General features: G+C 47.6%; 1 protein-coding gene across 3 annotated transcripts; it reads right to left on the reverse strand.

Moving 5' to 3' along the window:
* OTULIN (OTU deubiquitinase with linear linkage specificity) lies at positions 1 to 27,721 on the reverse strand. Of its 3 annotated transcripts, none has more exons than XM_082723313.1 (7): positions 27,413 to 27,721; positions 20,469 to 20,545; positions 14,986 to 15,080; positions 11,992 to 12,135; positions 7,263 to 7,388; positions 4,466 to 4,735; positions 1 to 1,837 (listed from the first exon to the last, which is right to left on the reverse strand). In XM_082723313.1, exons 1-7 carry the CDS (start codon positions 27,586 to 27,588, stop codon positions 1,643 to 1,645), a joined length of 1,083 nt encoding a protein of 360 aa, XP_082579439.1. In that variant the 5' UTR covers positions 27,589 to 27,721; the 3' UTR covers positions 1 to 1,642. The 3 variants fall into 3 exon arrangements, with proteins under 3 accessions (XP_082579439.1, XP_082579440.1, XP_082579441.1); XM_082723314.1 differs by having other exon boundaries at positions 27,526 to 27,630; XM_082723315.1 differs by lacking the exon at positions 20,469 to 20,545 and having other exon boundaries at positions 27,413 to 27,528.

Consider the following 27,721-nt stretch of genomic DNA (forward strand, 5'->3'; position numbering starts at 1 on the left):
TAAGAAGTCATTATTATTTCTTTAATTTGGCTTCTAGGCACCTCCTTACTCAAGGCACCATGACGTTTCACAGTGAAAAACAGAGCTTCTCCGACGCACTCAGGCACATTCAGAGCAAAACCCAGTTCAAACAGTCTGAAGAATGAACACCTCCCGAAGTGTGGGGTCATGGATGAGGTAACGGGAAAATACTCATGTCTGCATAGTTTTGTATGTCCTCTGAGTTTTCTCAAAAGAATTTTAATTTTTAAGTATAAAGCAAAACTTAAATCTTCAGAAAAGGCCCACCACTCCCCCCAAACATGTGATAGCTTATTAACTACACTAAATTGAACCAAATCCAGATTGTAACTGTTATAAAATAAAGGTTGGTGCCTCAGGGTGCTGCTACCTTCACAGACGCGGAGCCCAGGCAGGAGCTGCTGACACAGCACTGCAGCGATGTGTCTGGTCCCGGGGAACCACGGACACGGCCTACGCCCCCCGTGGACGACTCCGGCCGTAACCGCAGGCAACCAGGCCACCAGGCGGCATCACTCACCAACAGGTACGCTCCCTCCTCCCTCAGGCCTCCCGAAATCGAATCACACACCGATGCGCTCGGCCCCACTTGTGTGCTTAATTTTCTACTTGCTTCCGCTTCACCTTACTCGAGAAAAATCTAAGACACTTCGCTATGACTCACCCCCCGGCAGGAACACGAACTTGGCAGTGGCAGCACCCTCAAAAACATCCCGAGGAAAGGGCACAAGAAGCCCTAGACCCACCTTCCCCCCACCCTTGAGCTCAGATGAGAGGGCCTGGAGTCTGGGGTCCTGGCTTCCTCCTCTCAAAGACCTGGGGGATCGCTGCGCTCTTCGCACTATCCAGTGGCACACCTGTGAGCCCGAGAATCATCCACAGCCCGACGCCGGAGCTCAGCTCCAAGCCGTGCCCCCAGCTGACAGCATAGCACCTGCACGAGGCACCAGACCGGCTGCGGCCGTGACCTCAGGCGCCTGTCACGTTCTGGGTCAGAGGTTTCAGGTGCCATCACATCCCTCCTGCGTGTGGCTCCTTCTCCTTTTAGTAACTCCTTTCTGGACCCAGTTTTTAATCTCCTGTAAGACAATCTGTTTAGAATAGCTTTAATTAATATGTAAATCCAAACCACTGATCAACAAGACTATCAGAGGCCGTGATGACTGCCCTGGTGACAGACGCCCTCCAGAGTTAGGTCACGTAAGCTCAAGTGCACAGGAAGGGCCTACAGACACCCATTATCACCAACACAAAAAATTACTATCTTAGAAAAAACGGAGAGCCAGTTTACAATTAAAAAGAGTTTGATTCTGAGACATAAAGAACACATTTCTTTCCAAAATGAGTCTCCTCTGATACCAGAGATGTGCTTTATGGAGAAGACGCAGTCTGTACCTCCCACAAAGTGCTCTAAAGGCCCCTGAAACGTATTGCATCCAAGATGAGGGAAAACACTCGGTTAATTCTTATCAGAAATTGTCCTCAGAACAGTCCCGTCCAGCCTGGTTCACAGGGCCCAAGAGTTCCCACAGGCCATTCTAAGAGACCCGGACGCCCAAGGCCCAAGCCAAGCGTGGCCTGTGTACCTCAGCCGCATGGCCAGGCTGCCCAGGCGTGCCCCTCACAGACTCGTCTCCTCGCACACTCTGACGGGGATGTTGTAGTGCCGGTCGTCTTCGGCGATCAGCGTCACCACCGGCCAGTCCAGGGGCGGATCGGTGGGGTAGACGGTGATGAACTCTTCCGTGCTGTACTTGGAGAGCCGGTACACCTGAATGGTGTGGCGCACAGCATAGGCGAGGAGGAACATTTCAACCTGGGGAAGAGAGCAGAGAGCTGTGCGGAGGGAAGCCGCCAAGCCAGGTGTGGCTCGCCACCTGCTCCAGCCCCGAGCTTGGGGCAGCTCGAGGCCCGGCCACCCCACAACCTCTCTTCCTCTGCGCAGGCCCGGCCCCCAGCCTTCTCTACACACTTGTCACAAATAAGCAGACCGACAAAAGTGGGCTAAACATCTGTTAAGGGACTTGTATCCAGAATATATGAAGAACTTTTATAACTCAACAATTTTAAAAAAATGACCAGTTTGAAAACTGAGCAAAGGATCTGAACAGAAAAGACATTAATCCAAAGAGGATATGCGAGTAGACAATGAGCACATGAAGAGTCCTCAGACGGTCGCCCACCAAAACCACAGGGAGACGGACTCCCCTTCACTCCCACTAGAACAGTTATCATCAAACAGATAATAATGAGGCATAACTACTTAACAGGTACCACGTTTTCTTTTGGGGTGACAAAAATATTTTGGAACTTGATAAACATACTGAGAGCCACTGAGTTATATACTTTAAAATAATTAATTTTGGGTGCCTGCGTGGCTCGGTGGGTTAAGCCTCTGCCTTTGGCTCAGGTCACGATCTCAGGGTCCTGGGATCGAGCCCTGTATGGGGCTCAGCAGGGAGCCTGCCTCCCCCTCTCTCTCTGCCTGCCTCTCTGCCTACTTGTAATCTCTCTCTGTCAAGTAAATAAAATCTTTAAAAAAAAAAATAAAATCAATAAAATGGTTAATTTTATGTTACATGAACTTCAACTATAGAACAAAAGAAGTATATCCCAGGTATCTAGCCAAGAGAAATGAAAACATGCGTCCGCACAACAGGATTACTCATAGTAGCTAGAAAGCAGAAAGACCCCAAACGTCCGTCAGCTGATGGACTGCAGTCTGTCCACTCGCTGGAATACTGTTCGGGACGTGTGCTGCAAAACGTGCGAGTCTTGAGAACATGAAGCCAGGGGAAAGAAGCGAGCCACAAAAGACCACATATTATACGATTCCACTTTTACAAAATTTCCAGGATAGGCAAATCTACAGAAACAGAAAGTAGACTAGTGGCTGCCTAGGGCTAGGAGAGGCTAAATTAGTACCAACTGGTATAGGGTTTTTTTTTAGAGTGATAAAACAGTTTAAAATTAGATTACAGGGCGCCTGGGTGGCTCAGTGGGTTAAGCCGCTGCCTTCGGCTCAGGTCATGATCTCAGGGTCCCGCATCGGGCTCTCTGCTCAGCAGGGAGCCTGCTTCCTCCTCTTTCTCTCTGCCTGCCTCTCTGCCTCCTTGTGATCTCTCTCTGTCAAATAAATAAATAAAATCTTTAAAAAAAAATTAAAAAAAAATAAAATTAGATTACAGCGATGGTTGCAAAACTCTATAAACACACTAAAAACCGCTGGGCGGCACACTTCAAAAGGATCATCTTTTTGGTATGTAAAGTATATCCCGATACAGCTGTTATGTTTTAAAAATGGGACTCGCCATTACAGGCTTTGTGAAGACTCTTCAAGAACGAACTTCAGTCCAACACGCAAACCACCGTGCCCCAGGCTCTGCACAGAAGGGAAGGGCTGCCGTTCCGGAGACAGAAGGAGCCTATGCTCTCTGAGCGCAGATACTGTCTGAAGCGGTCCTCTTCAATTTCAATCCTGCCTGAGCGGGCCGTGACCATGAGCCTTTCCCCTTTGCTACATATCACAGAGGCTGCGCTTTGGATGGACAGCCTTAAATGCTACTTTTGTAGCTGGCTACTCCACTAACAAAGACTTAGCTTTTTGAGATGACACAGGGCACACACACCAAAGACAGGACAGGGTGGGTGTGGTGTCAGGGGACAGGAGCGCACTGGGTCTGGGTCTGCGTGCAGAACTCCAAACTTAGCATATGCGTAAAAGATCCCAGAGCAGGCTGGTCTCTACTGGCCAAGGTGACTCCAATTCTATTTTTAAGGACACTATCTAATACAGCTCTGGCTACCATGATTAAATAATAAGACCCTTTGCTGCATTTATTTGTAGCCTGCCAGGTGCAAGGTGCTGATCTCATCCAGCATCCTGCAGAAGCAAGTCCAGGCTGAAATCAACGTGGTGGTTACAAAATAGACCCACAATTCTTCTGCCTCCTCACTTGATAAGGTGGGTGGGACCCGATGCTCTCTCCCCTCGAGTGTGGGATGGATTTAGTGACTTTGTTTTTAGTGGTGTATATAACACTATGTAACTTCCAAGATGAGACGGTAAAGCACACTGCGGCTTCCTCCTTGCCCTTCTTGGATCACTTCCCTGTCTGGGAGAAACCAGCCATTGGTTCCCAAGGACACTCAGGCAGTGCTATGGAAGGGCCCATGTGTCAAGAAACTAAACCCTCCTTCTAACCATCCCCGAGGGTGCTGCCAGCAGCCGGGTGCGGCGCCATGTGGGAAGTGGATCCTTCAGCCCAGTCGAGCCCTCGGGTGACTGCAGTCCTGAACAATACAAGACTGCTCCCTCCTGAGACCCTGAGCCAAAACCACACACCTACACTGCTCCAATTCTTGACCTACAAAAGCTGTAATACAATGTTTAATGATTAAAGCTGCCATTTCGGACTAAAACAAATTCAAAGGCACAACTCACCTGTTCAAGGCCACCAGTGTGTCCCACCTGGTTTAGATGGTTCCTTAGCAGCTGTCCAGGATCACTCGATGTGTCCCGAGCAAACAGAAGCACGGAGAAAAACGGTACTTCCTTTCCCTTCTCTTTATCATCATATAGTTCAATGGCTCTGTTTAGCATTAGAAATTTTACAGCTTCATAGAGGCTATATTCCTCTTCCTCATTTGTGAACAGTTCATCACAAGCTATCTGCCTTGCTTCGGCTGTTCTCAGTTCCGCCAAGCCTGCCCACTGCAACAAGAAAGTTACGTAACAATTAAATGCCTGCTCTAAAAACCCCTGGTATATTTCATACTACGAGCACAAAATAATTTTCAAAAGTAGGCGACAACAGGTCATGTACCCATGCTCACAACATTCAAGTTTCTAGCTCAAACAATGGTACTCTTTAAACCACACAAATTCCTTAATCAGCTTCTCCCCCATTAGTATGAAACAAAAGTACAGTGCACTAAGGAGAAGCACTGATGCCATGGGATGGAGCTTTCAACTGCCCTAACTTCCAAGACAATGAAACTGGACCAATCGGAAATAACTTCCAGAGGAGCGAATAAGGTGCACGTGTGAGAGCTGTGTGTGCAGCTGGTGAGGGGTAGCTAAAATTATACCTCCCCTTAAGGGGCTTACGGGAGAGAGCGCTTAGCACCTAGACGCACCAAGCCAACCTGCAGAAACGAAGATGAGCAAGGAAGCCTGTGCGGGCCGCTGAACGTTAGGGTTACTAAACTCATCCTTCCAACTTCCTAAAAATATACATGGAGTTCCAAATGAATACATCCACGCAGGAAATTTTTATGGACTCCTGCTTAAGAAAAAATCAGAGTCCTAGGAATACAGCTAACACAGGCAAACACTTTAAGTGAACGAGAAAACTCTATAAATACATGTGCTTTTAAATTAAAGTGAATGAAGACGAGAGATACCAACACGAACTAGTCCTTATGAATAACCAGTAACTATTGCTCCTCTCAGAAAGCCATTAAAATTCTAAATTCAACAGTGAATTTTAATGGTAATGACTGTACCACAGGATTCTCTACTATATGTGGTTGAAAGCTGGAGCATCTCTTATTTTCCAGAAGTAAACCCAGTCAGCAGTTAAGAGCATGGCTCTAGAGTTACAGGGTCAGGATGGAATGAAGGCCTTGCTACCAAGCAGCTGGTGGTTTTTGCTGGGCATTAACAGACATAGGGACCTTAGTTTCCTCATCTTTAAAATGGGGATAATATGGCAACATCTTAGGAGAATTAAATAACATGTGAAACATTTAGCGCACAGTCTGGCACACAGGAAGTACTAGTAATGCTGGCTTAGATTACTAATGAGTAATTTTAATGTTACCGCAAATTGGAAACACTTAAACCGTTCCCCAAAATAAGGATCTGTTTACAGCACACATAGCTAATACAGCAAAAATTACAATTTCACAAGACCTTAAAAGAGATGAAAAAGAAACTGTCACCAATGGCTGAGTTGAAGAGCCTTCCTGTTCACCCACAAAGCCAGCTCTCAGCTCTCACCTACCCTAGATCCTGGGGCCTCCAGCCCCTGTAAACCCCATGCTCCATTCCAAAAGGCAAAGGAAATACAAAGAATCCCTGTTTCCTTCTCCTGTCACAAGTTTTTAATTGCTAGACTTTCCATGAAACACTTATGTTTGTAAATAAAAACTAGGTTCTAGAAGGTCAAGGCCCTCAGTTCATTCACTAAAGAATGTATTTACCAAATGTCTATTGTGGGCAGGCTTGGTGCTCGACACTGGGTGAAAAGGAAGGAGCAGGACAGAGCCTCATGGAGCTGAAAGTCTAAGCGGGGGGCAGACCGTACTGGATGAAACAGATCAACACCCGGGGTAAGCGCTAAAGGACTCCTGAAGGCCGGCTGATGCCTCCTTACCAGGCTCCCCGCCATCTACAAAGCCTGAAGCAATCAGCAGGCTCTCAGCTTGGGGTTCCTGGTGGGAGAGCTTCAAGCTCTTCTAAGGCAAGCAACCTAGCAGTCCGCATGGGCCAGTGTCCAAGCAGGACCTCCAAAACCCATGGAATACTCCAGAAATGGAGTATTTTAATAACCAAATCACTGGGAATCAGTGTGCCCTGGAATTCTGTTTCAGAGAAACCCTCAGGACACTTTTCAAAAGACAAGTTACTGGCATGCGTGGGTGGCACAGTCGGTTACACATCCGACTCTTGGTTTCGGCTCCGATCACGATCTCAGGATGAGATCAAGGACGCCTCACCTTGGCCTCTAAACTCAGTGCGGGAGTCTGCCTGAGAGTCTCTCTCCCTCTCCCTCTGCCCTTTCCACTCGTGCTCTAAAATAAATAAATCTTAAAAAAAAAATGAAGACAAGTTTCTGACAATCATTCAGAAATGAAAACAAGTCTAGTAAACAGGGACAGAAACTTAAAACATGAACATAGTTGGAAAGAATTTATAAATATGCATTCACGTCATTGATAATACTCTTAAGAAATAGAGACTAAATACAGACTACCCCTGAACTTGTTAGTATGACTTAAAACAAAGACCACATTTAAGGTTTCCTTTTAAGAAAGTCAAATGTTTCACTAAACATGATAAATGGTGTCATTATTTCTCGATTTTACCAAAGACTTCACAGGAAGGGTTTATGTTCATTTAAATTGCCACGGACATTTGGCAATGCACTCCGTGAGGACTAAGAAGTGGTCTGCTGGGACGATCAGGAGTGAGAGTTTTGCACTTCCCAGAGGAAAAAACACTACAGATTCCAAACCTTCTTCCTTAGCAGCGTGAGGGACTCCTTAATTCTATCAACCAGGTCCTCGCTCTTCCCCTCAAATTTCAGTCCAAGTTTCCACTGCTTGATCCAGTTGTATTTGCTTATGAGCTTTTCCGGTAACTGGATTATCAGGAAACAGAGAGAAAAAGAGGTGTTAGCGTTCCAAGAAATCCACCACAGGATCCCACAAAAACCACAAAGCCTACAAAACCTACCTTTGTTTCCAGAATTAATTCCCGCATGTTTGTCTGCTGGAGAGACAGGGTGGTTCCGGCTGAGATAACAGAGGCACAATCTACCTTGCTCAGCTCCCACCACACCCAGAACATTCCACCAGCACTTTGCAAGGGGGACATTAAAGCAGCATCCCCAACACGTCTTCACAAACCACCCAGGTAGCTACTGGGGTCAAGGACAGCCTCCCTGCCACTCCCTAAAGCCCGACTTAGGAAGGCGCTTCCGGCAGGACAGATGGTCCAGGATCAAGTAAAAACCCGACTCTTTCCTGATTAGAAAAATACGGCCTAACTTCTGATATTACCACATATCCTCAAAAGCTTCAATATTCACAAAAACAATGTGTCTCTAGTTTAACTGCCTCATCAGTACAGTGAGACAAAACCACAGCAGGGAAGTGGAGGGGGGGACAAGGTGTTAACAGCTGCAGGGGCTCAGCTCATTAAAGAATTGACAGCTCAGCTACTCCTTCCTCGGTTCCTTTTTTTTTTCCTGGACCATGTTTTATTTTGTTTTCCCCTAATCATCCACAGAATCTGGAGTCTGCAAGGCAAGCTGGGACACAACAGGACGATGACAGCATGGGAACTCCGACACCCCCCTTCCCCCAAGTCCCGGGTGTGTCAGGAGAAAATGCATCATAAGGCTGGGCACAGGCACGTCCCTTCACTGCTGAAACACCCAGACAGGAAGAGAAAGTCCACGGAGTCAAACGATCAGTAGAGAAGAATTCATTCCTACAGCATCCTACGTGGAACGCAGGCTTGTCTCACAGTCAAAAATAGTTTTAAATGAGGCCTCCTGTGCTCAGTTCCCGGGGAATCTAAGCCTCCAAAGGCCCCTTCACAAAGGGTGACTCCAGGTCCACCTTCTCAACCCGCAGCCACCCTGGGAAACAAAGGTGGTCTTGTTTCCGCAAAAGCCAGCACCATGCAGGGATGTACACCTCTTCGGGAAAGTTCCCGTGGTGACGGTGATTTACACTAAGTCGGGAGTGGCTGCGCTCTCCCCACCACCAGCCCAGCTCCGTGCCCACAGCACCCAGCATTTCCGCAACAGGTAGGTGGTTCTTCAGGGAACCTTCCATTCGGGTTCTCAGATTTATCACCAGAACCTAAAATGCCCCCAAGTGGCGATGAGCCGAAATCACAGCTGGGCACAAAGAAGAGTGCGGAGCGGAAATACCAGACGGTCAGCTGAGAAGTGGGGTAGAGAGAAGCCTGGAAGACCATTGGAGCCTCACGTGACCTTGGACGTACCCCAGCAGCAGTCACAACACACAACTGCACCACTTGGAAGAGCCCCAAGTTCTAACTACGTACAGCGAAACCCTGAAACCTCGTTCCTTCCACACACTGGGCAAACCGTTGCCAGCGTCATGACGTAATGACCTAGTTCAGGGTTGTAGGCCTCTGGGAGATGTGGAGATCCTGGACAAAGTCCAAAAAACGAGGTGTGTGAAAGAAATACTGAGAAAAGAACAATGCATTTGCAATGATTAATTCAAAAATAGAAAAGGAGATCTAACCTTGAATGCTTTCCAGAGTCACGGTACACAGAACACATACACACCCACTCTTCTAGGACACACAAAGAGACGGGGCTTTTGTCAGAATAAGAGAGATTTAAGCAGGTAACGAGATTTGAACAAGAAACCATGATTGGAAATATTTCAAAAATAAGGTTGGTAATTAGCTTCGATGGAATTTCATTTGTGCCTATACTATAAAACCAACTGCTTTCTCCGGGAAGCTGTCTTTAACTCTTGACATCCTCACCATGATTAAAAGGACTGTGGGGTAACAGAGAGGTGTCCCCCAAAATAACTCACAAACAAAGAGCTCCAGTAAACAAACACTGTCCCAGGTATCGCCTGCTCATCGAGACGCTCTATAACCTGGTAAACCTGGAAACCAAAGGATCCCTGCCCTGACCGACACTCCCTCTCACGGACCAAGGCACTGCCTCAAGTTTAAGAACAGTCAGACCAAGCCACCTCCAATGCTGGCGTCAGGGTCAGAAGATCAAGTGCAGTTAAATGCGGAGACTGGGACCCGGACAAGGGAACCCAAGCAGGGCAGGACGAGAGGGGCAGCGAGGGCAAAGCTCCACCTCCCAGGATGCGGACGAAGCCGGGCCAGAGGAGACGAGTGTGGGCAGGAAAAGGGTCTCTTTCACTGAGCTCAGATTAAGGGGAAGTTCTCTTAGTCTAGCTTTCCTCTTTCCCTCCTTTAATGTTCTGAAACCAAGGACATTCTGGAAGAGAGGGAAAATGGCAAAATGCTACAGAGAACATATTTCGATCTGCAAACAGAAGCATATCAGCCAGCTAAAGGGCGCCTGTGCCTTAGTGACAAAGCAGGGCTTCTGTGGGCTTGCCCAAATTCTCCATGAGGTCAAGAGATGCCCAGAAGTACACGGCCTACAGGCCACCGGCCGACGCTGGTTCTCAGTCCAGACTCACCCACAAACTTAGGTGCCCCAGGACCTCTCTGACCCCAAAAGCAGACGAGATGGGTTAATGTAGAGCCAGTGCCATTCAGGAGGCCCTAATAGTGCAAAACTAGATTCCCTTCAAGCTGCCTGCTGAGAGCTATTTTTCTGTGTCCCCGGAAGTGGTCAGCATTCCCACACTTCTAGAAGCCCCATGGACACACAATAACAAAAGGTGCTTGTGCTCTCAACCGACCAGGACAGAAGACTGTCGCCAGGCATGGGGTAGTGGTCAGAGGAGGCCCCGGGCATTTTGGAAGGATCAAGGATCAGGGTAAATGCGGACAGACCCACTGTCACTGGCTCTGCCCCAAGTGTTTACCATGGCAAGCCTATGCCATCTTTAACACAAAAAATGTAGCCCGGGCTTGAAGGGAGCGCAGGCTTTTACTTACTATGACGGGACACATCTTACTCTGATGTATCAGGAAAATGAGTAAGAAATGACTTTCATCCCCCAATTCCTGTAGGACTGTCTTGTTTGGCAGCAATAAAGTATCCCTTGATTTGCGTGTCTTAAGCAAGTATGTTACCAAATATATACTTTATAGTAAAGAGGATACTTATCACAGTCACACAAGGAGTACTGGAGATGGGGAGATCCCACTCCGGAGGCCAGGTGGTCCAGGTGCCCTGCCACCAAGGGGCACACCGCGGCCTCCATTAGCCACACCCCCGCCTCCGTCTGCACGCCTGGTTCTGCCAGTCCCGCTGTCCCATCACGCCCACACTCAGGCCCCTGTCGGAGCTGGGCTTTCCGAGGGAAGACCCGCAGAAGGGCCAGTACGAGAATAAAAGTGTAAAGGCCTCCACGGCCTGTGCCCCTCAGGCCATGTGACCTCTCGTGTACCTAATCTCGGGCTTAGAGGACAACCAGCTTCCTCTAAAAGCATCTTGATTCCAGGCAAATACCCCGGCTCCTTCAACAGTTCCCGAACAAGAGGAATCATGTCGGCCACACTCCCATCTGTACTGAGGACACGGGCACAAACCCTCAAGCTGGGGTCTAACCAGCGCAACTCAAGATGGGACGGTCACTGCCTATGGTTCAGACGTGTTCGAGACAAGGCTTCATTCTCACTGCCAGCCACACGCCATGTGGGCTCGGACTGAGCATGCCTTCCATCCACCCTGCTGGCCTCTGTGAGCCGCCAATCAGTTCATCCTGATGACCTCTGTAAGCTGCCATTAAGGCAGATCTCCCACTGTGAGGACTCTTGGGTTTTGTTAATGTCTATGGTGTGTGGGTGTGTTTGTATGTGTGTGTGGGTGTGTTTGTATGTGTGTGTGTGTGTGTGTGTGCGTGCGCGCATGTGTTTAAGCACGGCGCTTCCAATTTTCTTCCGATGAACGTCTTACTATCAGTTCTGCCCACCAGACGCTCTGAGATATTCTATCAGCCAACCTATCACGTGACTTCATCTGACACAGGTCATAGACACAAGTCACACTGACACGACACCCTAGGACGCCACTACCACACTGCCAATTTAAAACTAAGGCCAGGCACGGGACACATCCCATGACCCTGACCTCCCAGGAAGCCCCTCCCGGGGTGACATGCGCCACCCCCTACACTGATCCTCTTAGCACAACGCAGAAAGTGCCCATTTCTTGAACTGGAGCGGAAACCACAGAATGTGCATTCTATAACCCCGCCAAGGCTCTCAGATGAACAGCGTACAGCGCACTCACTGCAGACAGCAACACTGAAGCCAAACAACCCCGAAGTGCTTTTTACAGACCACAAACACCAGCTCTCGAATTCGGCAGAACCGTTCAAATACATTTTACCACGTTTCTCTTCTGGTACATTGCAATCATTCTTGGTCACCTTATTATGGAAAATCATCTCTGCCACCCAAAACCGAATCAAGCCGCATGCTGACGTCACACTGCGGACAGTACCGGCATCTGGCCCGGGCTGAGAAGGGAGCTTTCTCACAAAAACGATCGGAAACACGGTGGACTCAAACCTGCAGCAGCAGCGTACCAGCGTGAGCTCCGGGTCCTGCAGCCAGGGGGGCAGTGCCGCCGGCTGGCTCATCGCCTGGAACAGCGTGGCCCTCAGCGCGCAGTAATTATCCCCGCGGACGCGTCTGATGGAGGTGAACTTCTGAGACACTTCCTCATAGCCCTGGGTAAAAGCATCAAAGAATTCAAAATGGTCATTACTGACTTCAGACCGTACAGAAAGCTTTATTCCTATGGGAAAAAACAAGCCTCTGATCACCGGAAGGATGAAAACAAGGCTGGCTGAGTCCCTCACATAAGCCATTCTAACTCCTGTCTTTACTAGTCTAAAGAAATTACCAAATGTTAATACTGTACAAAACATCAGCATATGTAACAGATACAACACACAGGAACCATAAATATATCATTTATTAATGATTATTAATAATCAAGATTAATAAACATTAATAATCATTAAGACCAATAATTACAAATTACCATTTAATAAAATATATCAAATATATCAAAATATATCCAACCCCGAGGTCAGGAGTTACAAGTCCCTCTCTAAACATCTGCTATAATACTCACTTACTGATAACCAACATCCTGAGGGGGTTAATCTGCATTAAAAGTGACCCTAACTCTAATGAAGAGACAGGAAAGAACAGAGAGAAGTACTAAGTTTATATCTCTGTATTTTAAAAATTTTTTGTAAAAATCCCAAGTTTCCACGGTATAGCAAAAACAGTCCACATGCTAGGAGATGTCTGGATAATTCTATGAGACTCTTTACAAAGTGGATTTTAAGTGTCATTTGGTCTGGAAGCAAAACGAGGACATGAAAATGTTGAGTGACTCAGAACAGTCATCCAAACGAACCGCTGCGAAGCATCCTCTGAAAACAGCCACCATACAATGGGCCACAGGCACGGGACAACCGGATTTCTCTGGCGGGATTATGCTGGCGCATCAGATCAAGCTGCTGCCTTCTGCACTGCACTAGCCTCGTTCTGGGGGCCCTTCTGCTCCTCCTGCTCCGCCGTGACCGTCACCTGAGACTCTGCTTTCTACCCTGCACTTACACAAAGGAAGGAGCATCGCCCTCGTCGGGGGGTGGGCGCCATGCAGACTCTGCGCAAGCACTGGGCCCTCGTTATTAGCTGTTCTCGAGGTTCAAGTCATAGGATGACCTCAGTGGGTGTGAGTCGAGTTTTCATTCAACGCTCCAATCGCTACAACATACTAAGGCCAGTGACACACCTTTTCCCTTGGGCGGACTCCTGGTCACCCTGGGAATACTGGCAACGGCTGACCCAACCGGAACTGCATTTTCCAAATGCATAACTCACTCGTGCTATTTCAAACTTCAAAAATTAAATTTGGGTTTATACAAACTTACTTCCAAAAGAATATCCAAAACAAAATTAACTGGAAGACAAGTAGGGACAAAAAAAGAACTTGAGATCCAAACTGAGGCCCCAGAGAGGCTCTCATCACTACCATGGGTCCCAAAGTGACCCTGGTCCAATGACGTGCCTTTGATTCTTTGGTCACTGGAAGAGTCTGACGACATGGCCAAACCGTTCCCTCAAACTAAAATCACAGAGAAAGGGTTTTAGCGTGAGTTCCAAAATATGGACGATGTGGATAACTTCAAAGATACTTTCGAGTTATGGACCCTGAGGTACCAACTGTTAGATCCTTTAAAGAGGCTGAGATCATAAAATAAAAACCGGAAGTCAGGGAAAGCATTTCTGGAAAAGATGAGAAAACATATGTTAGGTATCCAGCCACCTGGTTATCTAGTTTGATACAGGGCTCAAGTCTGGAAAACCTGTAAGTGGCCAGAATTTACACATTCAGCAGGCAGCCTCACAAGTGTCAACAATCATCGTCCCAGGCACTTCATGACTGAGCTCCCTACCAAGTGCCCGAGACACAGCCAGCCCACAGCTCAGACCCGGCAGGGAGCAAAGCTAGCACGGGCTCTCAGACTGCAGCAGCCACTATGTTCGGAAGGCCGGCCAAGTTCAGGGCAGGCGGGAACGCTGCAGTACATGTGAAAGGGGCATACTGTTTTCGATAAAAACAGCTCTGAGGAAAAGCACAGATATATACAAATATTTAAATATTTTAAATCCTGAACAATATAGATGTAAACAACAAAACAGATATTCCTATCAAACATGACAGGTCAGTATCTCTAATATAAAAGAAGTACATTTAAATTCATAATGTAAATAGTCCCAAGAGAAAAATGAGCAAAGGATAAACACAGAGGTTCTAAGAGGTGGTGGATGTTTTAGGTCGAAACTGCCGTTTTTGTAGTTCAGAAATGGTCAGAGAGTAGCAATTTCACATCGTTCCACTCACTAAGGAATGTTGGCTTCAGGGTCCGTCGAGGGCAGAACCAAGAGGGTGGTGGGCTTGACCAGCGTGTAGCAGGAGGGGGCCCGGCTGAACAATTGCCAGCCCAGCCACAGCGGGACCACGTCACGGGAGTCCCTCCCTAAGAGTCATCAATCACGTGATGGGACCGGGAGGGGCAGCTCTAGGGACACCTTAAACAAAGGAAGTAGTTTCAGATCCCTCTGCACAGGGAGTGTGGGAGAGCCCAGGCCCCTCGGACAGGAGGGCAGGAGACCAGACCCAGGTAGGGACAGCAGTTCGGACGGCATCTGCTGGTCCCATCCCTAATGCTTTTAACACAAAAGGCCAAAAGGAGATTCCCAAATGAACCCAAGAGGACAACCAATGACTGGCCCAACTGTGAACAGCACAGCATCGTATTTTTCAAAGAAAAGGAGTTACTGAACAGCTAAAGCTGGCCCTATATTAACACTGTGACTCGAAACAAGCTCCTTACCTTTGGAGTCCGTTTCCTCATCTCTAGAATTAGAACACCAATATTTACCTAGTCTAAGAACAGTTGTTGTAACCACATCTAAAAATATAAAAGGACATATTACGTAATCACTTATGCAGACTACTTAAAAGACTTGAAACTTTGTGTATCTAGACATCATACCTTCTTCATACACGTGGCTTTTTGTGTATTTCCCCGCCACTCTTTTTTGCAGTAGTCCATGATGTCCATTTCAGGAGCTACACTTAACCTGGCCTCTGCAGAAGAATCAAAAGGGGGTTGGGTGAGCAACGAACAGAGCCCCACCAGAATAGCAGCACTGCTTTACTCAGCTTACTCTCCTTCCACCTTCAATCCAAAAAGCTCCAGAATCCTGCCACTACCCACCCCCACCCCCTCACTCCCCGGAGCTCTTCCAGTGGGTCTCCCAGGTCACCACACCTTCTCCACACGGCAGCCAGAGCGATGCGTTTAAAACTTCAGACAAAAAATAAATAAATAAATAAAAATAAAACTTCAGACAACTGCCACCACTCGTGGGTTCTGAGAGCTCCAGAGCCTCCCCGGGGACTGGCAGCGATGTCCTCACTTCCTACAGGGGCCTCCTGTCCTGCGCGCCCCCCACCACTGCCTTTCTGGCCTCGGCTCCTGCCGATCCTCACACTGACTGCTCCGGCCCGACCTGTGGCCTCCCCTGGACCTCTCCCACATACTGCCGGACTCCAGCACTCCCTACAGGTCTCCGCTCTAACGTCACCCAAAACCCATATATCATGTCACACATACACACTTTCACTCTGGCCCCCTTACACGGTTTTGTTTTTCTTCTACGCACTGATCAACACCTAACATGTTTCTTTTTCTCCACTTCTCCCTAAACTCCCACTCCCACCCACATCCACAAACACAGCAAAGCACGAGTTCCTCTGAGGCCAAGGGTTTATTCTGTGTCTCAGCTGTGTCCTTAGTGCTCGGAGCTTCACTGACACAACGTGAGTATCATTCCACTCAAACCCACCGTGCAGGAGTCTGAGCTATGAAAAAATCCACCTAATGATTGTTACTTAGTTTTTTTATATCCATTATACAAAGAGATAAGACCTACTAAAAAATGTGTATTTATTTATTTATACTCTGCCCCCATCCCAAAAGGCTACAAACTATTAATAAGCCAGAAACCAGCTCTCTAAATGTTAGCTGAGCTACAGACTTCACTTGACTCTTGTAAGACATTTAAAATCCAAGTTGCAATCAGAAAAATCACGTAATAAAATAAATGGGCTTTAGATTCTCTTTGTTTAGCATACAAGGTTTGGGGGTTGACTTCGTGGTATACGTGCACGCACGCACACGGGTATGTGTGTTTTAGGAAAAAAGTGAAGTAATTCTCAGGCATAGCTTGACTTCCTTCTTAAATTACTGGAGAAGTAAATGTTAGCAAGGAAATTAAGATACAAAGACAGAAGTACCTTACAATGCACTTACTACTGAGGAAAGACGTAAATTAACGACACATATTTACTAAATGTCTACCATGTGCCAGGCACTGAGCTAGAAACCAGGGTTACCAAGGCAGTGAAGACCCAGCTCCTGTCCTGGACAGACTGGGAGGCGACTGAAGACGGAAAGAGCACGGGCACCGACAGGCCAGGGTGTGAGGGAGTGAGGAGCATGAAGTCCTCCTCGCAGGTTACAGACAATTCGGCGGCGGAAGTTAGGACTGGCGTACAAGGGACACACACCCTTGAAGCACACTATGCAGAGACCACAAATACTGGAGCCACACGGCCGATCCTAAATACAGACCCATCAGTGTTTAGATTCAAGAAACATTTTTTTAGGGTCTACCTAGCGGAAGGAAGAATTCCCTGCATGTGCCTTCTCACTCACCTCCCCACAAAGTAGGAGGAAGAGCAAATATCCAGAACTGAGGTCATCACTGGGACCATGTTTCCACCAGGAGGCATTATGAGCCTGAACAGAGAGCACGTTTCCAGCCCAAGAAGGACCTCACGAGCTCGAAGTGCAGCCTTCCGGCTCTCCGGGCCTGCAGTCCTCATTCCTGCCCCCACGAAGGTAAGCCCTGGCCCGCGGGCGCGGTGGGCAGGTCCACCGCCTCAAAACTGAGAGGAGGAGGCAGGGGACCTCACCGGGTTAGGCCACGCCACAAGCCGTAAGCCCTGCTGAACGAGGGGCCTGCGGGCGGCAGTGGAGTGCGAAACGGCACGCCCACACAGCTGCGGCCACCGAAATGATACTTCAAATGCTGCCCCGCTGCTGTTCTTGGGGAGAAGGGCTCCGACAGCCCCTGCATGCCCTCCTGCAGGATAGAAGACGGAGGCAAAGGGCAGGCAGCCCCGACCTAAAACGTCTTAGACTACAGGACAGTCACAGTATACGACCGTCCGTTTAAATGCAAACTACGGAGACTGTTACTATTTCTAAGAAAGAACATTAAAAATGTCAAAAACAAAACAAACCCAAAGGAGAAGCTAAAAACCAGAGGGGTAATCAGGAGCTCAAATAACCAGGAGGTCTGGTCCTTAATCACTGTATGGTGACAAAGACAAGGATTCAGAACCTGGAAAGATGGGAACTTAAAACTGAACTTCAGAAAGCCAGAACTCAGGGTCAAAGGGTGGACCAGGGCAAGAATCTACTTTTCCTGTAATGGGCCAGAGAGTAAATAACACAGACTCTGAGGGCCATAAGGTTTCTGTCACAACTAGTCAACTTTACCATGTGTGAAAGCTACCACAGACCACAGGTAAAAAAGAAGCTCCAATAAAACTTTATTTTAAAACCAGGTCGCACATCAAATTTGGCCAGGCAGCCATAGTTTCGCCAACCCTGGGACATCTTTGTTAGCGAAGAGTGTTTGTTGTTTTTTGTTTGTTTGTTTGTTTTTGTTTTTTTTACTAACAGAGAGCATAAGAAAACTTTCGGCCTTGGCCTGGGCTCTGGCTTGGGAAAGAGGAAGTCTCCCTGAGAATTCATAACCACAGGCTGGCTCTCATACAGGGTCAGGACAGGAATTCAGACGAGCCCCAAGACCCTGGAAACTCGATTTTAGAAACTGACATAATGTGGCCCAGGGTAGGTGACACGGTGGGTGCCCAACAGGAATAAGGCCGAAGCCTCCCACTCAGGCCAAACTGCACAAGCCCTCCACAGATACGCAAAAGCTGAGCTTTCAATTCAAACTTTGAAAAACAAAAAGTAAGCAAAAACAGCAACCAGCATAATTAGACCCGCCAAGATTTTCAGCGAATGAAATTATGAGACCCAAAGGAGTAGGTCTTAAATACTTAACGAAACAAAAGGCGCAAGAAACATGAGCAAAGGGCAAAAAACTATCAAAAACAGAGCCAGGCAAATCTGGAGAAAACAGCACTTCTCTATCTCTTTTCTTTTTTTGTCTTTTTTTAAGTCTTTACGTAATCTCTGCACCCAATGTGGGACTCAAACCTATGACCCTGAGATCAAGAGCCACAAGCTCCACTGACTGGGCCAGCCAGGCGCCCCCAGAACATCTCCAAAAATGAAAAAAAAAAAGAGAGAAGAGATCTGAAGAAACTACCCAGAATGGAACAGAGGCTACACAATAAAAATATCTATAGGGGCGCCTGGGTGGCTCAGTCCTTAAGCATCTGCCTTCAGCTCAGGTCATGATCCCAGGGTTGGGGGGTCAAGCCCCGCACTGGGTTCCCTGCTTGGTGGGGAGCCTGCTTCTCCCTCTCCCACTCCCCCTGCCTGTGTTCCCCCCCTCACTGTGTCTCTCTCTCTCTGTCAAATAAATATATAATTTTTTAAAAGATTTTATTTATTTATTTGACAAAGAAAGAGAGAACACAAGCAGGCAGAGAGGCTGGCAGAGAGGAAGCAGGCTCCCCGCCAAGCAGAGATCCAGATGCGGGGCTTGATCCCAGGACCCTGAGATCACGACCCGAGGCAAAGGCAGAGGCTCAACCCACTGAGCCACGCATGCGCCCCTAATAAATAACTTAAAAATATGTAGCTATGAAAGGTCATGTCATGAAGAGCCTCAGATGACTGAAGCAGGCGAGCAAACATCTACTCAGAGTTCTGAAATGAGTAAGTAGGGAGAATAAGAAAAGAAGATAATGGTGCGAATTCTCCCAAACTAATGAAAACTAGGCATGGAGGGATTCCAAAAGAAGACCTCAAGCAGTAGGCTTTTAAAAGTCCACACTCAACAGACATCAGAAAGAAACCGCAGAAGACTGAAGACAAAGAGAAGACAGAAAAAACGGATACATTATCTACGAAGGATCAGTCTGACTGCAGAACTGTCAACTGCCTTATCTTCGGAAAGATTAACCTGCTCATCCGAAGTTCTTAAAAAGCAAGCTGAGACTCAATTTGCAAGCAAACAGGGCTTCCCACGAACAGACCCTTCCTTGCAGAAGCACTTATTTCAGGAAGGACCTTGTTTCAGGAAGGGCAATGACCCCAGAAGGACTGAGGTGCAACCTCGGGCGAAAGCTGGAAATGACACAGCTCCCCCAGCCGCTGACACACCTGCAGAGGGAGGGCTTCCCCCGAGGACAGGGTGAACCACAGCAGAGCACCTGCAGAGTGACAGAGAAAGCAAGAGGTCCCTGCAGTGGGACACACAGCACCATCTCCTCAGGGCTATAACTAACAGCAACTCCAAGGTCGTCACGAACGGGGTGCGATGGTGGCAGCAGAAACGGAGCATCCTCTGCGGTTCCATGGGGGATGGGGACAGGTGGCCCGGGAAAACTCGTGATGGGACAACTACAGAGAAGCTGGTCCACGGGGCTACCCCAGTCAAGAGTTCCGCCAAGTCATTGTGAGGACGACTCAAGAAAAACCTCAAAATGACCCAAAAGCCCACTTTATATCATATGTTCCTAACTCCACACACACAATATTTCTGTGAACCGTAAACCAAACATAAGCTAGTGCTCAGAACGAACCGGAACATGTACGTTACACAGGTAGTGAGAGAAAATGTCACTTGTGTGTCATTTTTGGCGGATCCCCAAGCGCAGCACCCCCCTCGGCTCAGCCCGAGCCAGCCAGGGAAACGAGGGGGCTCTTCTCCTCAGACAGCCCAGCCGGCCCTGCCTGGGCCCACGGGTGCGGGATCTGAGGGGCTGGGGGGCGAGAGCAGGTGTGACTGAGCAGAAACACAGATAAAAGGTCATGAAGCGAGAGAGATCCCACTACTGATCCCAGGATCCTTCTTTCTTACAAGGCCATTTGTGTGCAAAGACACACAGAGCCAGCTTCCCAAGAAGTCCTTCCACTTGAAATGGAAAGTGCATTTCAACTCCAAACTCTCCCTCCAAGAACGGACGGAAATCACGGAACTAGAGGGCGGCGTCAAGAGAGCGAACGAACCCTCACAGGGCCACACGTGATGTGGATGTAAACGACACAGGGAGAATATCTGCGCTGCGATTTTAAAACCTGAGAAACAGTACTCCCCAAACCGGCCCCAGCAAAATGAGTGATCAGACGCAGCTCAGACCACACGCATAAGAATGCTTCCTAGGAAGCACATCCCAGCATTTTATGAAAATGGCCATATCGACCTACTGCATTTCCTACTATAAACAGTAAGAACTGGATGAATAAAATGATTCCAAACATACCTGATAACCCTTTTTCATGTGTAAGTAATTCTTTCTCCTTTTCTATTTCTTCCGCGTCACGATACATGTCCTCCTCACTGAAATCACACCAAATCAGACATTTCAAAAACGTGTTGCACTGACATTTCCCTCCCGTTACAACAGGCACTTGCTTAAAAGATTTATCAGACACGAAAAGTGTAGCTTTTTTCATATTACATGATGATGATCTGATAAAATATGGATCTTAAACCCTGGACGCTCATGCTTCTATCGTTCCACTTCAGAGCTTCTTAATTTAAACGTGACACTTTCACATCACTCCGCTGGCTGCGTGGCTCTGAGGCCACTTGAACTGGAAGGTCTGTGAACGGGAGCTCAGCTACATTCGTAAGCATCCTAGCATGCGTCTTATCAATGAAGCCTCGTCGCGATGCTATCAAGTTCCAAGAATGGAGACAACACTAATAAAAGTATTTACACAGGAATGCAGGCCAAGTGCTTGATTATGTCACAAGCAAATTTTACAATCACTGCTTTAAAAACAAGGATAGGAGACCATCCATCATTTTAAGTCCCCAAAGCTAAAAACCCTCCCGAGGCTTCTCCTGCGCCCTGACACCGGCCCACACTGCAGCAACCAGCCCCGCTCCGTGGAGCACGTTCCTCCCACATACATGAAGGGCCGCCACCCTGATCGACTTGGTACTTATACGGTAGGTTCCTGAAGTCTCTAGTTCCATCTAGTGAGTGAACAAGAATAGCAAAGCCCACTAGCTGCCAGACAAGGACTGAAAAAAGATATCTCCTTTACCCCTCATGAGAAGCCACAACTCGACAAGGAGGAGAAACAGAAATACCAAACCTATCTTTGCTAAAACCACAAGACCCAAACAGTCCAAAAAGGGACAAAGAAACAGTAAATGACCGAGGACAGGAAAGCCTCCACGCCAGCGGAGGAACATCTGCTGGACAGTTAAGACGGTAAACCTGCAGAAAACCCTAGAGGGGCTCAGGAACTGGCAGTGCCAAGCATTCTTCAGGGTACAGGAGACCCCCAGAGCCGAAAAGGAGGAAACTGGCCAAAGTACACATAAAGTGTAATCAGATGCCCAATTCCCTATACTTGCTCCCCATGGCTGCACAGCCCGCCCTGCCCTGCACACCAGACAGAGGCTCCAGGCGCCAGGAGACACAGGAAGGAGTTAGGAAGATTAGGAACAAGTACGGAATTAAGCAAACGACCTGAGATACTCCCATTCCCAATTCCCTCGACAGCCCAGCTCCCGGTACAAGGCTCAGCACAGCAGGGGAGAGAGGAAGAAGAGGCGAGAGGAGTAAGAGAAAGATGAAGGGATACAGAGAGCCATCTGCTACCCCCCCTTCCCCCACCTCACTGAAACCCTCTACTGGCTCTCAAATAAGCAGCGACGTCTATCTGTGGACCTGACCCACCATGCTAGCCTGGATTCCAGGATTCCTCTACACATCCCCCCCCTTCGGTCCAAACACCTGACCGACACTAGCCTACGCTTTTACAGCTGTGATTGGCTCGATCCACTCCCTCTGCTGGAATGACTCACTGCCTGCGACATCAGGACACACGCCTCTGGGTGACGAGGCTGCAGAGTGCCGGAGCTAGAGCAGGGACCCCGACGTTACAAGGTCAGCTTTTAACGACTCCTCGCTCCGGCCCTCATTAGCCCTGTGTGGCCATGGAACGGAAGTAACTATACCTCTCGGAGCCCAAACTTAACCACTTAAACTTAACCACCACAAAAAGGACAGTGAGAGAACTCACCTCAAAAGACTGTTGTGAAAAAGGACACATGTAAAATATGAGCTCTCCCAAAAGTTAGCCGTTCTCAAACTACACCACTGGTGCACAGTATTAACAAATATTCTCCCAATGGTCATTTCTTACTCCTTTTTTTCTCTTTAAATAAAGGTAATGGTATGGGTATGGATGTGCCCATTTTTTTAAAAATACTGTGGGGCTGAGGGAACGTATTAGGAAAAGGTACTTTCCATGTTCTCTGACCCCCATGAGATTCCACGTAAAATGTATGCTGTCACGCCAGAGGTAAAAGAAACCAAAACCAGATTCACAGGGACTACACATCAAATGCCTAAAATAAAAAGTGACTCAATATGTTAGTTCTTCTTTTAACAACTTCATTGTACCTTCTGGCCTCCTCCTTAGCTTTATCAAATAGGAGAGAAATTCTGATCCAACAAAACAAGCATCAAAGTGAACCATTTTCTTGATGTCATCATCAGAAGCATGACTTTGGGCAAGCCACTTCCCTAATCCTGGCCTTAGTTTCTCTCATCTTCAAAGTGAGAAGAGCAGACAAGGTCTGTACATGGTTCCTCTTCCAGGTCTTAAGTTCTATGAGACTATGAATCTATGTGTTGTTAAAAACTATACTTCAAGCGAATTCTGTGGCTATGCTGCAGGCACATTTAGCTCCACCTCTGTCCTCTTCCTTTTTAATCTGCAAAATAACCCAAGTGCGAGCGCAACACCAGTGCCCAGAGGAAGTTCTCTGAACAAGCCTCTCTTGTACACATACAAATTCCCACGAAGGCCAGCAGGAATGGAACGAAAAGAAATCAACGTGAGAACTAAATGCAAAGGGAAGACGGAGTAGAAAGGAAGATTATTGGAAATTAAAAGCACTGATTCAAGATACACAAAAGCAGCAAAGCAGAAATGGGTGAATGGGAGGCCCGAGTGCATTCAAATTACTTTAACCACAACCAGATTTCATTCAGATCCTGTACACAAATGTTTGCTAACTTCCCTGGCCACCAAGGACAATATCCAAGGACATTTGCTAACTTTAAAAGGCCACTAAGGAAACTGTAATATGGCTTTTAAAGGCTACCATAAAAATGATACTAAAGCTGTAATTTCTTGGAGAGAGAACAAATTTTAAGTTTAAGCAATACATTCAACTACTATGGTCAGAAAAGAAGATATTTAACAGCCAAAATGAAATAGTCATCCCACATAAGGACAACCAGCTGGAGAGAAAGAGAGAGAGAGAGAGAGGTGTGTGAGAACAAGAAAAATAATAATTTTACTTAGGAAAATAGTTGACTCAATAATCTATTGCTTTAACCTGTTTAAGTATCAAAATATTAAGGCTGAAAGTGACAAAATATTTATATATTACACAGATATATTTATTTATATTTTATATTTACGTATTATTTGTTTGTTGTATATTTATTATATTTAAACTAGAGGTTTGAATTTTTTGTTTTGAGAAGGGAAGATAGTAAAATAATGAAAAGAAAAAGGATATGCATTGTAAGATAAAAATTGTTGATACTGACCAGCTTCAGAAATTTAGTAAACTTCTGTGTTTATATGTCAACTTGGGATGGGGACGGGAAGTGTCTACTGTTTAGCACTCAACAGGCCACTGAAACCCAAAGACTCAAATGATCACCACAGCAAAAGGTTTCCTTCTAGAAAACATACAGATAGCTAGAAAAGTAAGCCAAAGTCTTAAAAATGACTTGATTTCTTGTGAACCATAGCATGTGAGTCAGGCTCAATTACATAATTGAGTTAAATTTTAAAACCAAAATCCAATACATTCTACTTAGAAAATTCTTAGTTTAGCACACTGCTATTTTAAAGTGTGTATTTTCAAGCTCTGGTTTTCTTTTAAGCTAGAGATGAAATATCTTAATACTGAGGCAATATATGTGATTGAATAAATTATATGATTCTGCAGACCACATTATAATCTCTCTTGCTCTGTTCAAAGAACTGCATAACAATAAAATGTTTGAAAATTTAATTTTAAAATGCTTACTACATACAGACACTTATACTGTTGCCAAGAACAAAAGTTATCAACTGAAAACACAGAGCTCAGTGAAGCAAGACATTTCTGTAGAGCCAATTTTTCAAATTCTGATACAACATGTAATATGAAAAAAGTCAATTCTAACATATATGCAAAACTAAGAAGACAGATTGGAATCTCTCACCATTATGAACATTTGCATTAAGTTCCCCTTAGTTGTCTAAAAAAGCTAAGTATGGCTTTGTTCAGCTTTCTGAACTCAAACGTTGCAGTTCATGCTTAACTTGGCCTATCGCAGAAGACCCATCACCCAGGCAGTGTTGGTGAGACAGTGTCAACCACTGTGACACCAATGTATCTTCCCAAAAAGGTAGAGGAAAAGCAAAGGCCACTCAACCCAGCCTTTCTCCACCACTTCGTGGTTGTAGAGATGGGTGAACAACACATCCCATGCAGGAAAGTACCGGCACCCAAGCCAAAATTCCACCCCCCTCTGCGAGTGGACTTTCCATGACTGGCTCGTGCTATTCCACGTGACTTCCAGAGGTATCTGGGGACAACCCAGATATCCTCAACAATGAGGTTTGAAACAGTCTTTACTTCCCGGTTGGACAAGGGGCAAGAGAATGAGGGAATGGCTGTTACCCCATCAAACATAGCCCACAGGAGCTAAGGAGTGAGGTGAGTGGGAAAACACACACCCGCAACGGCATATTAGCAACATCCAAGAACAATGGTTTAAAAACTCGTTGTGCACAGCCCTTTTGAAAATCCATAGCTCCCATCAGAATCTCCGCCCAGAAAAAGAAATACACATCAAATTTCACCTTCCATTTCAGAGAGCTTCACAGACATATGCTCCCCACCACATACAACAAGCCTATGGACCCTAGATTCAAACCGTGTTGCACCATCAGGCAGGCAAAGACCGGCCTTGAAGTAGTCATGCTTCTCAGTTCCCTGAGCTCGTCTAGCCTGGCCACTGACCATGTCTCAGGACCATTTTGGTCCTCAGGAATGGTAACTTATTTAGCTAAGGGCAAGAAACAGACACAGCCTCAGTTTGAAATGCAGGGGTGGGGTGAGCAGGGGATAGTGCAGAGCAGGTGTGCTCACAGAAACAGTGAGGAAGCTCCAAGAAAAGTCAACCAAATCTGGTGTGACCTAAGACTTCTTCAAATCAGACCGTAAGCCATCTTGTGAGCCATCCTTAGGGTCTGTCCAGGGGATGCCAACCAACCCCGGTTCTCAAATGAGCTAGATGAGGTAAGGGGAGAGTCATAAATCATGTTCCTCTGCCTGGTTTGCTAAGAAAGCCAGAAAACGATGGGTATGTTCCCATTGAAGCTTCAGGGAACGTGGCCCAGAAACCTACTCCCTGTCTCCCTGGCCAAGAAGGACCTCTGGAATCCACCACTCAGTTTCCTCCTGGGTAAGATGACAAACCTAGGCTGGTCCCCCCACCGCCATGTTTCCTTTCAGACGAAGTCTGTAAATCTACTGACAGCGGTTAAGGGGTGTGTCTCAAACCTTTTCATTGAGGAAGAGTGCTCCTTCCCACCACGGCCTACTTCCCCAGGTTCTGACTCTGGAAACCACATCCAAAAACTTGCCAAATAACTATACATACTTTTAGAAACATGGTTCTGGATTCAAAGTTTCTGCATCTAGAAGGGGCATTAGAATGCTCCACTCAAGGCTAAGGTGCAGCTTCTGAGGGGCAGGGTCTCTAACCAGGGAGTTACATCACTGGCCACCAGAGCAAGAGGAAGGCAGCCACAGTTAGTAACCAGCATGGGCTGCGGAGGGGCAGAAGCAGAAGACACCCCCTCTCGCCCGCCCTACCCATTCTATTTTACCCTCTGTGGAGTCTGAGGTCGTTTTCTAACCCAAAGAGCAAACCAACATCAGCTCCCACCTGGGCCTGCACAGTGGTTTCAGTTAAAGAACAAAATGCTAGTCTTTAAAAATCAGGATATTTCATTAAAAATTCAGGACATTTGGACTCTTGAAATACAGAAAATTCAGCAAGCAGAACGTAGAACCTCCTGGACTCTGACCCCAACAGTGACGGACACAGCTCTCCAGAAACCCATGGTCCACACCCGGCCAGCCTCACTCACCTAGGTTACCCGCATAGGTAGAGGAGTTTGAGACTGCCTACTCCAAATCTTTCCCAGTAGCCATGAACACACTAAGTGTGGATAATACCATTCCAGAGGCCTTAGGTGCTCAATAAATGAGAAGGTCAACAGCCATGGTCAAGAACTGTGCACATCAATGTCATTATAATACACGAGCTGCACAGCAGGCCCACCAAGGACCCCTTGGCCAAAGGGGGTGGGGGGATCACATTTGAACACACCTTACAATTCAGCTTGCCAGCCAATTAAGCTGTCAGAATGGCTATCTGAGTGCTTTCATCCATTCTGGAATTCAAAGGCATTTGCATGCGCCTAGAACCTGAAAGCATAGGAAAAGTTCGTCTTCAAGTCTCTATTCTGCCTGCACCTCACTCCAGATCCTTGCTAAAAATATCCACGCCTCCGGTTTGTGCTGCCTTCCTCACAATTCACTAAACAACTGATCTAACCAGCGCTGCCTTTCCTATCTAAAAATAAAGGGGGAGGGGGACAGCTAGTTAAGCCGTTAATGGGCAAAAGAGAACTGGGTCAGGCTCCGACCAAAGTCTGTTCAACAGGTGGAGCGCTCATCCAGCGGCGACTTGCCTTTCGAGAACCAACTTGTCGTATGGCTCAGTTTTCCTTTGGCTGTGACAGAAGCAACCTTACTTCCCCAACCAGGTCGGAGGAAAGATTCACTGAGTTAGAACAGTACGCTTTTCCGGTTTGTTTCCCAAGTTCCTGGAGCTTTCTTTTAACTTTAGAGCTATGCAGATGTAGAAACAGGGGCACTGGACGACCAGAACTGTGCGCCCCCGGGCCCTGCGGGGAAACCTTCTGTACCAAGACGGGACACGAGTGTCTGAGTTCCACTCCGTCGCCGACCTTACCCAGAACCGAGGGTGCGACGGGCTCTCGGCCGGCTACCCCCCAGCCCAGGCCAGCCCACGCCCAGCCTCCCCAAGGGGAACGAGCCGCGCGCCCCCGCCCGCCCCCGCCGCGCCCCGCGACTCACTGCTCGGCTGGGCACAGCCCCGCGGACCGCGGCTGCCCGCCGGCCGCCGCCTTCCCGCCCTCCCGCGCCGCCGCTCTCGTGGGGCCCGGAGACGCGGCCCCCGCCTCCCGCACCAGCTTCTCGGCACGGCTCGCGCCCGGCCACGCTCCGGGCTGGGGCATGGTGCCCCGACTCATGGGACCGCCGGCGGCCGGGGCGCCACAGCGGTTCCGCCGCTCCGAGCGATCCGGGGCCCCTCCCGTTGGGGGGCCCGGCCGCGGCCGCCGCCGTTCTACAGCCCGCCGGCTTCCGAGGCCGCGCAGGACGCTT

This window comes from Mustela nivalis (assembly GCF_964662115.1).
Source record: "Mustela nivalis genome assembly, chromosome: 3".
NCBI classification, from domain to species: domain Eukaryota; kingdom Metazoa; phylum Chordata; class Mammalia; order Carnivora; family Mustelidae; genus Mustela; species Mustela nivalis.

What these genes read in the sequence shown, in the direction of transcription:
- OTULIN (XM_082723313.1), bottom strand. Translation starts at nt 27,588, where the DNA reads ATGAGTCGGGGCACCATGCCCCAGCCCGGAGCGTGGCCGGGCGCGAGC. An exon ending in GGGCTGTGCCCAGCCGAGCA is followed by an intron (nt 20,546 to 27,412) that starts GTGAGTCGCGGG and finishes GTGTGATTTCAG; the next exon opens with TGAGGAGGACATGTATCGTG. An exon ending in ACATGAAAAAGGGTTATCAG is followed by an intron (nt 15,081 to 20,468) that starts GTATGTTTGGAA and finishes ATTCTTCTGCAG; the next exon opens with AGGCCAGGTTAAGTGTAGCT.